At 41.2% G+C, this 15,218-nt stretch overlaps 2 protein-coding genes across 2 annotated transcripts; one reads left to right on the forward strand and one right to left on the reverse strand.

Moving 5' to 3' along the window:
• Nucleotides 1-8,787: 8,787 nt before the first annotated feature.
• Nucleotides 8,788-9,721, reverse strand: LOC120056645 (ras-related protein Rab-39B). The gene is made up of 2 exons (XM_039004851.1): nt 9,507-9,721; nt 8,788-9,214 (listed from the first exon to the last, which is right to left on the reverse strand). The coding sequence occupies exons 1-2, from the start codon at nt 9,719-9,721 to the stop codon at nt 8,788-8,790; spliced, it is 642 nt and encodes a 213-aa protein (XP_038860779.1).
• A 2,026-nt stretch (nt 9,722-11,747) lies between these two features.
• On the forward strand, nt 11,748-13,942 carry rab38c (RAB38c, member of RAS oncogene family). Its single transcript, XM_039006170.1, has 3 exons — nt 11,748-11,940; nt 12,496-12,764; nt 13,781-13,942. Exons 1-3 carry the CDS (start codon nt 11,748-11,750, stop codon nt 13,940-13,942), a joined length of 624 nt encoding a protein of 207 aa, XP_038862098.1.
• The last annotated feature ends 1,276 nt before the right edge of the window (nt 13,943-15,218 follow it).

The raw sequence follows: 15,218 nt of genomic DNA on the forward strand, positions 1-15,218 counted from the left end.
TTTGCACTTCAACACTCGCCGGTCCCGTTCTGTGAGCTTTTGTTGCCTACCACTTCACGGCTGAGGCATTCCTGTAGATGTTTCCACTTCACAATAACAGTACTTACAGTTGACCTGGGCGGCTCTAATGGCAGAAATTTGACAAACTGATTTGTTGGAAAGGTGCCACGTTGAATGTCACTGAGCTCTTCAGTAAGGCCAATCTTTGTCTATAGAGATTGAATGGCTTTGTGCTCAACGTTATACGCCTGTCAGCAACAGGAGTGGCTATAATAGCCAAAGCCACTCTTTTGAAGGGGTGTCCACATACTTTTGTGTAATTGCCTGTATAAATGAGCTGTATTTTCATTGTTCTTTTCTAAATAAATAATAAATACAAATTATTTTGCCTTTTTTGATTCTCAAGAATAACTGGAATTGTTTTAGAAAATTCCTAATCCTATCAAGTGGGGGGGAATACATATCCATAAAACAAATTGCCCTCATCTACAGATCCACAACTTTTGAATGCTGCATGTACAGGTAACTGCCAAAATACCCAATATCTTCAGGGCTTTGGGCTGCCATAAGAGTTTCAATGTGCCTTGAAGGGATGCGAAACCATTCTACGATGAGAAATTCCATTATTTGGTGTTGGAGGAAAACGCTGTCACTAGCACCGCTCCAGAATCGGCCTTAAGTGTTCAATTGGATTGAGATCTGGTAACTGAGACAAACACGCCCTTTGCACCCCCTATGCTCCTTAGACCCCCTCTTTCATAGCCACTTCTAGCCTTGGTTGCCCAAATAATGGGCAACTGAGCTTTTTTTTATTTTTTATACATGAACTGTACTGTTTTGACAATTAGACACTCACCCTTCTAGATAACTTGAAACCATCTAACCAGGTCTTGTCTGGAAGTAGGCAAGCTAGCCAATTAGCTTCAGTGCGACCATGGCAAAGAAGGTTTGACTTTGGATATCTGTGAGGGTTAGTTAGGGACTGTCAATTTTTACATTTTACATTTAAGTCATTTAGCAGACGCTCTTATCCAGAGCAACTTACAAATTGGAAAGTTCATACATATTCATCCTGGTCCCCCCGTGAGAATTGAACCCTGGTCCCCCCGTGGGAATTGAACCCACAACCCTGGCGTTGCAAGCGCCATGCTCTACCAACTGAGCCACACGGGATCAATATATTACACAATGTAAATGGGCCAATATTTTCATGTTTCAAACCTTTTTTAGTGTTCTCATTAAATGCATTCAATATTTGTATATTCATTTCTACAATTTATAGTTTGAGGTTTTTATGTCATTGAACATTTTAGCTTCTTAATTAAAAAAATGATCGTCCCATGTACATTTTTTTTAAATTTACTGATGGTCCCTAAATAGCCCCATAGGGATATCAAGAGTGAAACCAAATTTACCATGGTCACTGGTCAGTGCTTCGAATGAATGATTACTTGGGTGCTGCCAGCTGTGGGCAGGATTGAAATAACCCAACCCAAGGAAAATGTACGTACCCTTCCTTCCGTGACATACCTTTTATTTCATAATAATTTTGCAAATTACATTGTGAACGAGACTGACTGACTCAAGTTATCCTATTTACACATTGTAGTCAATTTTGACACTAACCAGAATAAACGCCTATAATTGCCACAGGCTGTTTTCAAACAACTTTTTTCTTCTTCCAGTTGCTCTTTTAATTTGGTTCATGTGATGAATATGATGTGTTCAGATTCTCCTGGCCTTGCTCTGTGCCCTTTGTGTCATTATCATCTGGAGGCAACCTGAGAGCAAGGAAGCCCTCACCTTCAAGGTTAGTTTCTGGATACTTATTGAAGGTGTAAACAACACGTGCAGTGTTTATTCATGGCTTACAACCTTGTCGTTACAGTTTATAATACAGCTAGATATGCAGTAAAATGATGACTAACTGTTTTCTCTCCCCTTTCTAGGTGCCCCTGCTGCCTTGGCTACCTCTGTTTACTGTCTTTGTCAAAATCTACCTCATGACGCAGCTAGTGGTGTAAAGTACTTAAGTATAAATACTTTAAAGTGCTACTTTAAAGAGAAAACGGCAACTACTCGGCTTCCGACCACAAGGCACTAGAGTGTACTGCCCAGTATATCACTGGGGCCAAGCTTCCTGCCATCTAGGACCTCTATACTAGGCGGTGTCCGAGGAAGGCCCTACAAATTGTCAAAGACTCCAGCCACCCTAGTCATAGACTGTTCTCTCCACTAATAATGTACTTTTTACTCCATACAGTTTCCCTGACACCCAAAAGTACTTGTTACATTCTGAATGCTTAGCAGCACCGGAAAACATCCCTGGTGATCCCAACTGCCTCTGATCTGGCGGACTCACCAAACACATTCTTCATTTTTAAATGTCTGAGTGTTGGAGCGTGCTCCTGGCTATCCGTAAATTAAGTAACTACAAAATGGTGCCGTCTGGTTTGCTTAATATAAGGAATTTGAAATGATTTATACTTTTACAGTACCTTTGGAAAGTATTCAGACCCCTTGAATTTTCCCACATTGTTATGTTATTGCCTTATTCTAAATGTATTGAATATAATTTTTTCCTCAGCAATCTACACACACTACCCCATAATGACAAAGTGAAAAACAGGGTTTTAGACATTTTTGAATAAATTAGCAACTTAAAAAACAGAAATAACTTATTTAAGTATTCAGACCCTTTGCTATGAGACTCAAAATTGAGCTCAGGTGCATCCTGTTTCCGTGGATTATCCTTGAGTTGTTTCTACAACTTGATTGGAGTCCACCTGTGGTAAATTCAAATGATTGGACATGATTTGGAAAGGCATACACCTGTCTATATAAGGTACCACAGTTGTCAGAGCAAAAAGCAAGTCATGAGGTCGAAGGAATTATCCGTAGAGCTCTGAGACAGGATTGTGTCAAGGCACAGATATGGGGAAGGGTACCAAAAAATGTCTGCAACATTGAAGGTCCCCAAGAACACAGTGGCCTCCATCATTCTTAAATGGAAGAAGTTTGGAACCACCAAGACTCTTCCTAGAGCTGGCTGCCCGGCCAAACTGAGCAATCGGGGGAGGAGGGCCTCCCATCTCCACTCTGCACCAAACAGGCATTTATGGTAGAGTGGCCAGACGGAAGCCACTCCTCAGTAAAAAGCAAATGACAGCTTGCTTGGAGTTTGCCAAAAGAAACCTAAAGACTCTCAGACCATGAGAAACAAGATTATCTGGTCTGATGAAACCAAGATTGAACTCTGGCCTGAATGCCAAGCGTCATGTCTGGAGGAAAACTGGCACCATGGTGGTGGCAGCATCATGCTGTGGGGATGTTTTTCAGTTGCAGGGACTGGGAGACTAGTCAGGATTGAGGCAAAGATGAACAGAGCAAAGTACAGAGAGATACTTGATGAAAACCTGCTCCAGAGCAGTCAGGACCTCAGACTGGGGCGAAGGTTTACCTTCCAACATGACAACGACCCTAAGCACACAGCCATGAAAATGCAGCAGTGGCTTCGGGACAAGTCTCTGAATGTCCTTGAGTGGCCCAGCCTGAGCCAGGACTTGAACCCAATCCAACATCTCTGGAGAGATCTGAAAATAGCTGTGCAGCAACACTCCCCATCCAACCGTACAGAGCTTGAGAGGATCTGCAGAGAACAATGGGAGAAACTCCCCAAATACAGGTGTACCAAGCTTGTAGCGTCATACTCAAGAAGACTCAAAGCTGTAATCGCTGCCAAAGGTGCTTCAACAAAGTGCTGTGTAAAGGGTCTGAAAGGGTCTGTGTAAATTTAATATTTCCGTTTTTTTTTAATACATTTGCAAAAATAAAAAAAAACAGTTTTTGCTTCGTCATTATGGGGTATTGTGTAGATTGATGAGCTATTATTTTTATTTTATCAATTTCAGAATAAGGCTGTGACAAAATATGGAAAAAGTCAAGGGGTCTGAATACTTTTCCCAAATACACTGTACTTTTGATACCTAATTATATTTTAGCATTTACATTTACTTTTGATACTTAAGTATATCTAAAACCACTTTCTTTTAGACATTTACTCAAGTAGTATTTTACTGGGTGACCTTCACTTTTACTTGAGTAATTTTCTATCTTTAATTTTACTCAAGTATGACAATTGGGTACTTTTCCCACCACTGGATGCAGCTGGACATGGCTACATGGTGCCGCTTCGCTGTGTGCATGGGCGATGCTGATTAAGATTCCATTATATACACATTCAATAGGAATTCTTTCTAGATCCACAGTAGAATCCCATATGTTTTTGTCGCCCTGTATTTTAACTACACGTGTCTTTAACTTTTAATGTTGTGCCTTGTGATTGTTAACGTCTAACCATTTACAACGCCAACTCTTTAGTGTGTGCTGCCCTCTTGTGTGTTTGTACATGGCATTGCAGCATTACACTAATGGAGACTACAAACGGTTATTTTCGTATCAACAGTGTTCACAATTTAATAGGGAGTTAGTTCACAGAATATTTGTGGTACAAATAGATACATCACCGACATTACATTAATTTAGTCTCCATGTGCTTTGACCTGCTTGCATATCCAGTTTCACTTACGGAATTTCAAATTCTTTTGAACGCCTTGTTGAATAAACAGAATGTTTTTTCCAGGCTGGGGGAATATCTAAGTCATTGGGGTTATAAGTGTGCATGCAGAGGTAACTAACACTGAACACATGTATTTTGGATGGGCATCATAGAGCATTGGTAATATTGACCGTGCCTTTGCTGAGATCAAATGTTTATTTCTTACAAGCATATGAGACATTGAACCTGCCCTTCTATGCGTCCCAAACCTACACACCGCTAAAGAAACATGGTCGGCTTTACGTTTGTTTCAAATAACATTTACAAGTCACATAAAATGAATTGGAAATGCATCTTTGCTTTGACTAGACATGTATGTCGTCGTTTCAAACCGCCACATGACGTTGTGCAGGTAAACTGCGTCATCCGGAGCCTCCGGTGTCTAGCAGAGATCACGAACTACAGAGAACCGTCTGTCTGAATGTTCTCTCTACGATACCCGATATTACAGTCAGTCAGTGGTTTAGAAAGAAAGACAACGGTTGTTTGGCGCCAGTGCTGTGATTGTTAAATGAGCAGCTGATCTGGTACCTGGCTTAAGCAGAGAATGGAGACAGGAGTCCATTCAACAACAGACTGCAATGTGTCTGTCACATGTAGGCTCAATAAGCATGTAGGATATTTAGATACCGGATGTCAATATGAAGGTTGTGGACGTTCATTTTTCATATATCTCCTTTCATATGATACATGGGTACGACTTCAGTGAAAGTGGGGGAAACCAAAACTATCTTAATATCCTGAACAGAGCAACACCCATTCAAAGCCTTCTCCCTTTCCACTCCAGTTACTGTATGATACATCCTACAAATATTGAAACGGATGGAATTTTCTCCCCATATTGTGAGAAAGTAAAACTGGAATTCTATCACGCCAATATTACACTTCATGTTCTAGAAACAAATGCACCCAGTACACCCTGGCTATTTACAATATGTTATATCAGAAATCCATTAAGACACTTGTAATTCTTTGGAAAATCAAATGTAAAATGGGTGAAATGCAACTATACACGTGCGGCAATGAACAACCCTCTTGTTCAACACATTGTGAGGGTTGGAGGACAGTAAAATGAATGAACGCATGTTGTAGCTTTCCTTTAGAGCGAATGGTTACTTTCTCGGTGCATAGATACTTTGAACCCAGGAGGCTCCTGATTATTGCTCTCAGACATGGTCTGCTTGCATTAGGATGCAGAAATATGGACATGGGGGCCCTTGAAGCAAAGGGGTTCGTAGCTTACCGAAAAGTTGTAATAAGGTGGGTGGAAACTGGCATTGAGGAAGAAAACTGCTTAGGAGGTACTAAGGGTTGAGGTCGGAAGTCTTAATGGTTAGATAAAGCACATGGCTGAGTCTAAAACACTGTAACAAAGTGGGGAGATGCTGTTGTTCTGCAGTGCATTTACTGATTGGAATGATAACAAATGACACTTTGGTTCATTCAACCTATTCTATAAAATTTCCCTGAAATCAAATAACAAATTTGACAGATCAATGTGATTTTTTATTTTTATTGAATGAAAGTTCTAAATTGCTTTCAACACCTCACGAGCGCATGCGCGTTGAATAGCGGCGGGGCAATGTAGCGGCGGCAGCCTATCAAAAGCGCTGGAGGTATAGCTTATTGGGGGCGTGGCTTTCAGTTAGTTATTTTTGCCCACCTGTGAGAGTAAATGTCATTCCTGTTAATGTGGTCTAATTGTATCTGTTATTCTAACTCAAACTTGTACACTGACAGCATCTGTAATGATACTTGCATGAGTGCATATGGTACTGAAGAGCCTGTTAAGGTTTCTATGTTAAGGTAGCTAATTCTTGGCCATGATATTGTGGCTACTAAATGTATAAAGAATATGTTTAGAAACATTATTTCAAGTTATCGGACCAACTTAATTCCTTGATTTACAGGGAATTGATTTAATTGGAGTTGGATAGGTAATTCCAAATTAAAAAGTGAACTTGGAACAATATGAAAAAATTGGTTACATTTACATGAAATATGAGTTTGTATTTGTTATTTATTAGGTTTAACCGAAAGGGGAAAAGTAAGTTGAGTTTTGAAAGAAATACATTGCAACTTCAAATATGGGTTTGGTAATAATGAAATAAAACTGTCGCCATTGAATCATATATTTGGTTTCAACAAATGTAGTGTTTTTCAATTGAGAAAACCTAACTTATTTACTTGTAACCAGTTGGAGTCATTTTTTAGGTTGATCCAAAAGAGTCCTTTTTTTAATTTATTTTTTTAAACAGTGTAGGGCGGGAAGAAATATCGGACATGTTGCTTTATGCAGAATGTTGCTTATAATCATGTTGAAACTACAAGCATACGACCATACAGTATGGAGGTCTTAAGAAACTAAAGGCAAACAACCCTATTTAAAGGCGGCCGACCCCATTTAAAGCTTCAGTGTTCATCAGGAGGCATTATCGTTGGGTAGATGTCAATGTTTAAGGGGTGGGCTTACAGTTTACGCCAATGGAGTAAATAAAACTGCTTCCTCATGAGACACATTCTCTGTAATGATTATGATCGATGGACAGGGTAGCTAAAAGGGGTGATATGTTGTACATTTACCTTCTGTCACCAACTGTGCATTTAATATGAGCAACGAGGACGCAAACCGCAATAAAAACATTGATGTTAGGCCTTTCACAGTGCATACCCACACTCAGCGGTACAAATTCCCTGTGGATACTCATATAGAAACACAGTTGACAACTGAATCAGTACACACACACTTTGGTTCCATCTTATCTATGATCAAAAGGATGATGGCAATGATGTGTTCTCGGATTGTTCATTTGTCTGGTGGTGCCATCAGTCTCACAAACTAAAGCAGAGGAGGCATTGCACACAGCAGTGTGCCATTCCCCACATGCTCACGCAGTGCTAATACAACACATGCTTCCCTCTGTGAATTGGATCTTTCCATAGAGAGGGTTTAAAAAGCAGAGCTAGATTTGGTGTCCCCTTGTATTGCACACGCCAGCCAGCAACAGACTAGGGAGGTTAGGTGTCCTCCCGAAAGTTGTGTGAGCGCTCCAGACTCCAGGACAGACTTGTAAAGTTTGAGGTGTGTTCCTTCCGTAGGGCACAAGACGAGGCATAACTACAGAGAGGAAAATCTCATCATAAAGCAGGGCATTTCTTTTCTTTCAAGTGCATGTAACAGGTAAGACAGAGGCGAGGAAGGTTACTTTGGCAATTGGGTCGTTCCACCAATTCGGTGCCTTTTGAGATGTGTAACTTGGTACATTTTTGGGGGGGTTCACCTAATTTTAACATTCTGTCATAATGTGACAGCACATGTTCAACTTCATAAAAAACAAGTTTTCCCATTACTATAGCAATTGCCTATTAAGTGCCAAATACGGTTGACCATAACAGGGTTGACGATTTCATCTTAAATCAGCCATCAATCCCCTTGTGACGTGGAATGGCAATTGAATGCAAGCTTCACCCTAAAAAATGTCATTGTTAGAATATTTCTAGCCTGTCTATTTGTGGGTAACAGGGGTTGACATGTTATGCTCGACCCGCTCAGTTTTCCACCACACAACACCAGAAAATGGCCCAAAATTGTAGAACCAGCTCACCTGCTTTTACACTATGATTTCACTATTATATGTTCAATGTTTCTTTAAAAAAATATAGATATTTTAAAAGGAATAGCTTCACCATATTAAAACGGGAGTTCCCGTTTGACCTTAAAATGAGGGACAGACATAAATGAATCACTAATCACATGAAATGAATAATAATATTCAGAAATAACTTTGGCAAAGCAACAAAATGTTACTTTGAGAAATGTTGGGATTAAGTGGGTTAAAATCCTCCTAGAAGAGACACATGGTTGAGAGAGGGACATGTCAAAATGCAACAGGCTATTCAAATTCAATATTGGTGCACAATTTCTACTTAAAATATCCAAGGGACACAAAAGGCACTCTTTTCATGGAACGACCCAAATCGGTTTGTCCATTTTTGCTTCAGTGGTAGACTAGAGCTGATATGGCCTTCCAGTATTCAGGATAGGAGTGAGAGAGCCAAATAAATGCCAGGTGATAAGACAGGGAGCTAGTGGGTCATAATGTTACTGGAATGCATGGGCGGGGGGGGGGGGGGGGGGGGGGGTAAAGCCAACTAGACAGACAGGACATTCAGCAGAGGCACCGGCGGTCACTCTTGGTGACCTCTTCTGAGGAGTGCACCACATTGGGCACAAAGCCACTCTTCACCCCTTCCCAGCCCTCCTGGATGTTGATGTCACCGCTCTTGACAAGCTCAAATATGTCCTGCGTTAGCTCAGTGAAGGCCTTTTCCACGTTGATGGCGTCGCGAGCCGATGTCTCCACGTAGCGCATACCATAGGCACCTGCCAGCTTCTCAGCCTCCTGCTGGCTCACCTGCCTCTGGGACTCCAGGTCACACTTGTGACCCACCAACAGGAAGACGATACTGTGAGGCTGGACATGACTGCGGGCCTCCTCCAGCCACTCATGCACATTCTGGAAGGAGCGACGGTTGGTGATGTCAAACAGCAGTAGCCCCCCAACAGAGTTACGGTAGTAAGCCCTGGTAATAGACCTAGAGAGGGTTGAGGGGGTAAGCAAAGAAGAGAGACAGAATTGAGAGAAATTGTAAATTTAAGTATTGAGAAGTGGGGAAATGGAAAAACAAAGGGCGTGACAGAGAAGTGGTGAGGTTCAACATCAAGGCAACGAAAGGGTCCGAGATGAATAATATAGAGATAAAATTGTATATCGTTATAACAATAATATTTACAGATGACTATCAAAAAATGTGATTTTTTTAAGACAAATTATTTCGTCTTTACAATGGAAGATTAAAAAAGGAAAATACAATCTAAAAACTTAACCTGAATCGCTCTTGTCCAGCGGTGTCCCAGATTTGAAGTTTAATGCGTTTCCCTGGCTCTATCTCCACTAGCCTTGAGAAGAAGTCTACACCGACTGTGGGGTCAGACACCTGCGCAAAGCGTCCCTCGGTGAATCGCCGGATCAGGCACGACTTTCCTACTGTCGAGTCCCCAATGACGATGAGTCGAAACTGGTACAGCCATATCGCTTCCATATCTCACAGAATCTATGGCAAAAAAATAAACGAATAGTAAATGGCCTATAATCAACCTATAATCAAGTAGACTAGCTTAAATCTAGACTCCTTAGTATCTACAGTACATTCATTAATGATCGCCTATATACCCATTGATTCTTGAAGAATATCACTTAAACAGTATATTCCTCATTAGCTTAGTTCAACTGTTGTAAGCTTCCACTGGGCACAGGCGTCAATTCAACGTATATTCGTTGAAATGACGTGGAAACAACGTTGATTCACCGGTGTGTGTCCAGTGGGTAGTTTTACTCCAATGTTTTGTTTGACTCCAATTTTTGTAAACATTGTAAGCGTTATCCTTATCGGCCTATTTTTTTATGTAGTTCTGTGTGATGGGTATGACTATTTTTTCGAGGCCTATTCGTGATGATGTGTGCGCAACATCCAAAATCGACTTGAGTGGTGCTAAGAACTATTAAATGTAGAATTCCAATAGCCTACTGCGGACGGACTAATTGCGTATTCTTGAAAAACAGTAGTCTGCCTGCCCTAGCCTACATTACAATGAGGGAAAGGCCGCTCCTCTTTCCAGTGTAAATGCACAGACAGCTCTTGCAAAATAACACTCGTATATTCAGCTCTCATAGAAACACAGTTGGTGCAAAGCCAATCAAGTGCAATAACATAGATTTTTAATTACAAACCAAATTAAAAGGGTAGTTATGCACAGTTTTATAGACAAACAATAGGCTACATATTGAATACTCATTTCACCCGTGCCAAAATTTGGAAACGTGTTATGTCTGGGCTACATAAGTCTGACGTTTTAGAATAAGCCATCTTAATTTAAAACACATTTAACTGATATTCTTTCCGCCCTTCATAGATCGAGTTACAACGGTCTTCTCTGTGGCAATGCCATATTAATCCATAATAAACACAACATCGGCATGTAGGCCTACAAACTTATGTTAAATTACCTTGTTGGATGGGCGATCAACGCCTGGCAATAGCAAACCCCATGATCTTGAGAAATATTTTCTCTCGAAGATGCTCTCTGAAACAGTGATCCCAGGAGGCCTAGTCAAACGCTGTTTTACACCAAGGAGTAATCCGCAAAAAGGCCTTGTCCTAGGCTATCATTTTATTTTATTCTACACTGATATTTGTTACTGTACTGGCGAGTTTCATGTGAAATAGACTAATGGCCGTCCTTAAAACTTGTCGATGGTTTCATTTTATGGTAATTCCATGTTTAAAGATGGAGAGATATTTTTGAAAATCCGCTGATGAAATGGCAGTAACAACAGCATCACATAGCGCGACTCATCCCTCATCAGCACCATTACCGTAAGAACCCAGACAGCAACGCAGATAGAATGTCTCCGCAATTACGCGCTGCTCTCAATAGAGGGTGCTATAAAGGGACATTTAAATGTAGGTATTTTTTTCCCGAAGATTAGATTCGGGTTATCTTTGTGGGCTACTGTGTAGCCTAATGTCCTCTGAATGGTTAAATAGCTTGTGTGCGAATCCTGCTCTGAAGTAGACCCACAGTAGACTATTGCAGGGTAGAAGATAATGGGTGTGGCTGAGTCTTGGCAGTTTTAAAATGTTTTTGTATCATGACATCGGGTGGAAAACTGGTCTCGAAGCGACTGGAGGGAGGGAAACTCATTGCGGATGTGTTAGAGCTATGGAGTAGACTTTTTTTGAGGAGAAAGTTGCCCTATGCTGAAAATATTATAACATCAAAAGTTAACATTTCGTGTTGGCTACGGTCGAAGGAATCAAGTTGGATTACATAATTTGCTTGACTTCATCCTTTGGATATGAAGGCATAATTTCGTATGGGTGCACCGTGACATAGGCCTACAGTCAACATGCAATGTTCTATATGGAAACACTTGAAAGAATGTAGGCTGTAGTTGGAACGGAATTAGTATTCAATCATAATCTGTCTTTTAGAAAGCCATCATCACTGGCAAATAGTGAATCCTGTGGTGTGCGTTTTGAATGGGCTGTTGTACACAGTCAGACCATGCAGCAGGAGCATTTGTTCAAAGTTCTCGTTATAGGCGACCTTGGGGTCGGGAAAACGTCAATCATCAAGCGTTATGTCCATCAGATATTTTCTCAACATTATCGCGCAACTATTGGTGTCGATTTTGCGCTCAAAGTTCTGCACTGGGACAGTGACACCGTTATACGACTACAGCTTTGGGATATTGCCGGTATGTCTTAACCAGTCCATTTTACTTTAATATTTTACTTTATATATCCATCCATTGTAATACCAGTGGTTTGGACGATTCGTCAGACTTTATTCAAGTTTAGCATTTTGTGTAAAATCACATTTATGTTTTCAACAACTCAATAGGCGTATCAATGAATTAACGCACTTTTATGAGACTTATATTTAGTTTTATCCATAGATAGTCAATGTTACATGAATCGTCCTAATGAATAGTGTAAAGTATTTCTCCCTATGGTGTTTCATGTGCACTGTGGAGGAATGTGTCTTGTGTTGGGCTCAGCTGGTCTCATGCACATCTCAGTTGGGCTCAGCTGGTCTCATGCACATATTAGAGTCACATGAGCACTGCAGTTATTGCCAGGAGTCTCTCTCTCTCTCTCTGTAATATGAAAAATCTGACCAGTTTTTGGATCTTGCCAAGTCATAATGCAATATAATTAGATAGTTAAATACATATAATTCAAGTATAGATAGACCAGTGCTGTGTGCCTCTGACCCTAATGTGTGCTGTTCTTGTATTTGTTTGTCCCAGGACAAGAACGCTATGGAAATATGACTCGTGTGTATTATCGGGAGGCAGTGGGAGCTCTGGTGGTGTTTGACGTGACCCGCGCCTCCACATTTGATGCCGTGCTCAAGTGGAAGGACGATCTGGACACTAAGGTCACCCTGAGTCATGGCAAACCTGTCCCAGCTGTGCTGCTGGCCAACAAGTCCGATCAAGTCTGCTCCCAGCAGCCCAGACTGGACACGTTCTGTCGGGAAAATGGATTTGTGGGATGGTTTGAGACCTCAGCCAAGGTGAGGAAGAAAGATACTGAAGCTTGTGTACTGTAGTTCTAGCCTCTCCCAACTGCAGCATGTGGGCTGCTTCATGGCTGGCTAGAAAGTCTAGGGTTGCCCTAAAAGACATCATGTCTGATCACTTGCAATGGAGTGTGTGTGTGTGTGTGTGCATGTGACAGACAAGCCTCACAATCTCAATGATTCTAAATACATTCCTCCGACTCCTGCTGGGGAACTTTTTGGGCTGCTAACATTTGACAGTCTTGCCCCTATGGAAGATTACTATGTAGAATAGTATCTCTAATTTTTGAGGCTCTCGAGTGGCGCAGCGGTCTAGGGCACTGCATCTCAGTGCAAGAGGCGTCACTAAAGTCCCTGGTTTGAATCCAGGTTGCATCACATCCGGCCGTGATTGGGCGGTGCACAATTGGCCCAGCGTCGTCCGGGTTTGGCCGGGGTAGGCCGTCATTGTAAATAAGAATTTGTTCTTAACTGACTTGCCTAGTTAAATAAAGCTTAAATTATTTTTTTAAATGAAATTATAAAGAGCATACATTTGACAACAGCCTTTGATTGTCAGCTTGGGTTACTTTAACGCGTTCAATGAAATGCAATCACACTCGGCTGATAAATACATGAGATCCATTGGAATGAAATGTCAGCATACCCTGGGGTATAAGGACACAGGCTAATTAGCCGAGGGGAATGTGAACAGGAATGTGTGAAATGGTCCGGAAGGCTGTGAAAGGTGTGTTCCCTTCTCACAGACTGAACCTGAGAGGAAGGGGACACTCACAGCCACTCTCTAATGAGTTACTCAGTTGGGTGTGAAGGCTGATTGGGTGAATATGTCACTGGGGCCTACCCAGCTGATAGCTTACATTAATAATGATGGAAGATTAGCAACATCCTTCTGCCTGAGGTAAGAGGATTTTGAATCCTGAGCAGATCTGGCCTGGGGAATACTTCCCATCTGAGGTTCATTTGTCATTGGAGCTGTACATGATTTTGTCTTCTGTTTTATCTTGTAGGAGAACACTAACATTGAAGCGGCAGCGAGATGTCTGGTTGAACATATCCTGGCCAATGAAGAGAGTACAGTCTTGGATTCAGACCCAGATGTGCAGGTTCTGCCTGGGTTCAACAACAGCGTTAAAGAAAGAGTTCGCTGTGGATCATGTAACAAATTCTGACCCATCAAAGTGAATGGAGAAAAAATGAAGATCTTCAAGGGTCTTATGTGTCTCTCTGTAGTCTGTCGGAATGGTCCAATTAAAGAACATCTTCAAGAGAAGCTGAGAGGGGTCATGGAAAAAATATGTTATGCGAGAGATGTGGTGTATCTCTCTATGTGGATTTATGATCATGTTTGTGTGAGAAATGGTAAAATAGTAATATAATGAGTGGAACATTTTTCTTTTCACAAGAAATACATTCTTGTAACTCCTTGGTGTGAACCACCTCTCCACCTTGTGAAAGCAGGGCTCTCCCTCATTTCAGTCCCTCAGACAACTAAATGACAAAGCAGAGAATATCAGCAACGAGATGAAACACATTATGATGTCTACAGTCATATAACCAAGGATATCAGACCGTGTGATATAAAGATGTCGTTATGATTGACATCAGACTGATATAAAAGGGGTGTTTCTGTTTATAGGAGGGGGACAACACTGCCACAGTGCCTTGGTGTACCTATACTGTACATGCAGTGTAGGCCTATAGCTTTAACGTCATTAAAATGGCTTTGATGTGGGGTTCAGCAGAGTTGTCTTGTCCATTTTTGTAGCCTATGTATTTGACCATGTTAGTTGTTCAACACAGCATGCTAATGCAACATTATTACTATGTCATTATATTATTACTACACAGGTATAGAAGGATAACATTGATGCCAGTTCTCCTCTCATCCTCTCTGCATCCTCCACCATGAGTTGATCCCAGGACGAGGCTGGACTAGAAAGGGAGAGAACCAGTGAATTTCAAACCTTTTCATATAGTTGGTAGCCTATAAAAATGCATTTACATCCTGTACAGTATTTGTAAAATAGAGGAAGACATCTCAATGCCAAATCTGACTCATATTCGGGATTTTATCTCACTTGCAGGCCGAGTAGAGTCACATTTGGGACAATATGCCTAGACATTACATGTACTGTATGTCCTACATTCCTATAGAGAGCTGCAGGAAACTGAGAAGCTGGTGCTTTGTGAAAGGTTGTTGTTATAGTCCAATAACAATGGTATTAACATCAATAGCATACTAACCCAGGGGTTTGTCTTCAGATGTGTCTGGATCTGATTGGACAGTACTGCAGAGTCAGACAGATTCCATCCGCTTCAAATCAAGAAGCAGCTGCCTAATATTCAGTTGCGGTGTTCCGCTTTAAGATGCCCTCCCCGGACCCTTTCTGTGTTGCCCAATCAACCCCTTTCTAAGTCACCTGATTTATAGGCTACACTGCCATT

This window comes from Salvelinus namaycush, chromosome 12 (genome assembly GCF_016432855.1).
Source record: "Salvelinus namaycush isolate Seneca chromosome 12, SaNama_1.0, whole genome shotgun sequence".
Taxonomy (NCBI): Eukaryota; Metazoa; Chordata; class Actinopteri; order Salmoniformes; family Salmonidae; genus Salvelinus; species Salvelinus namaycush.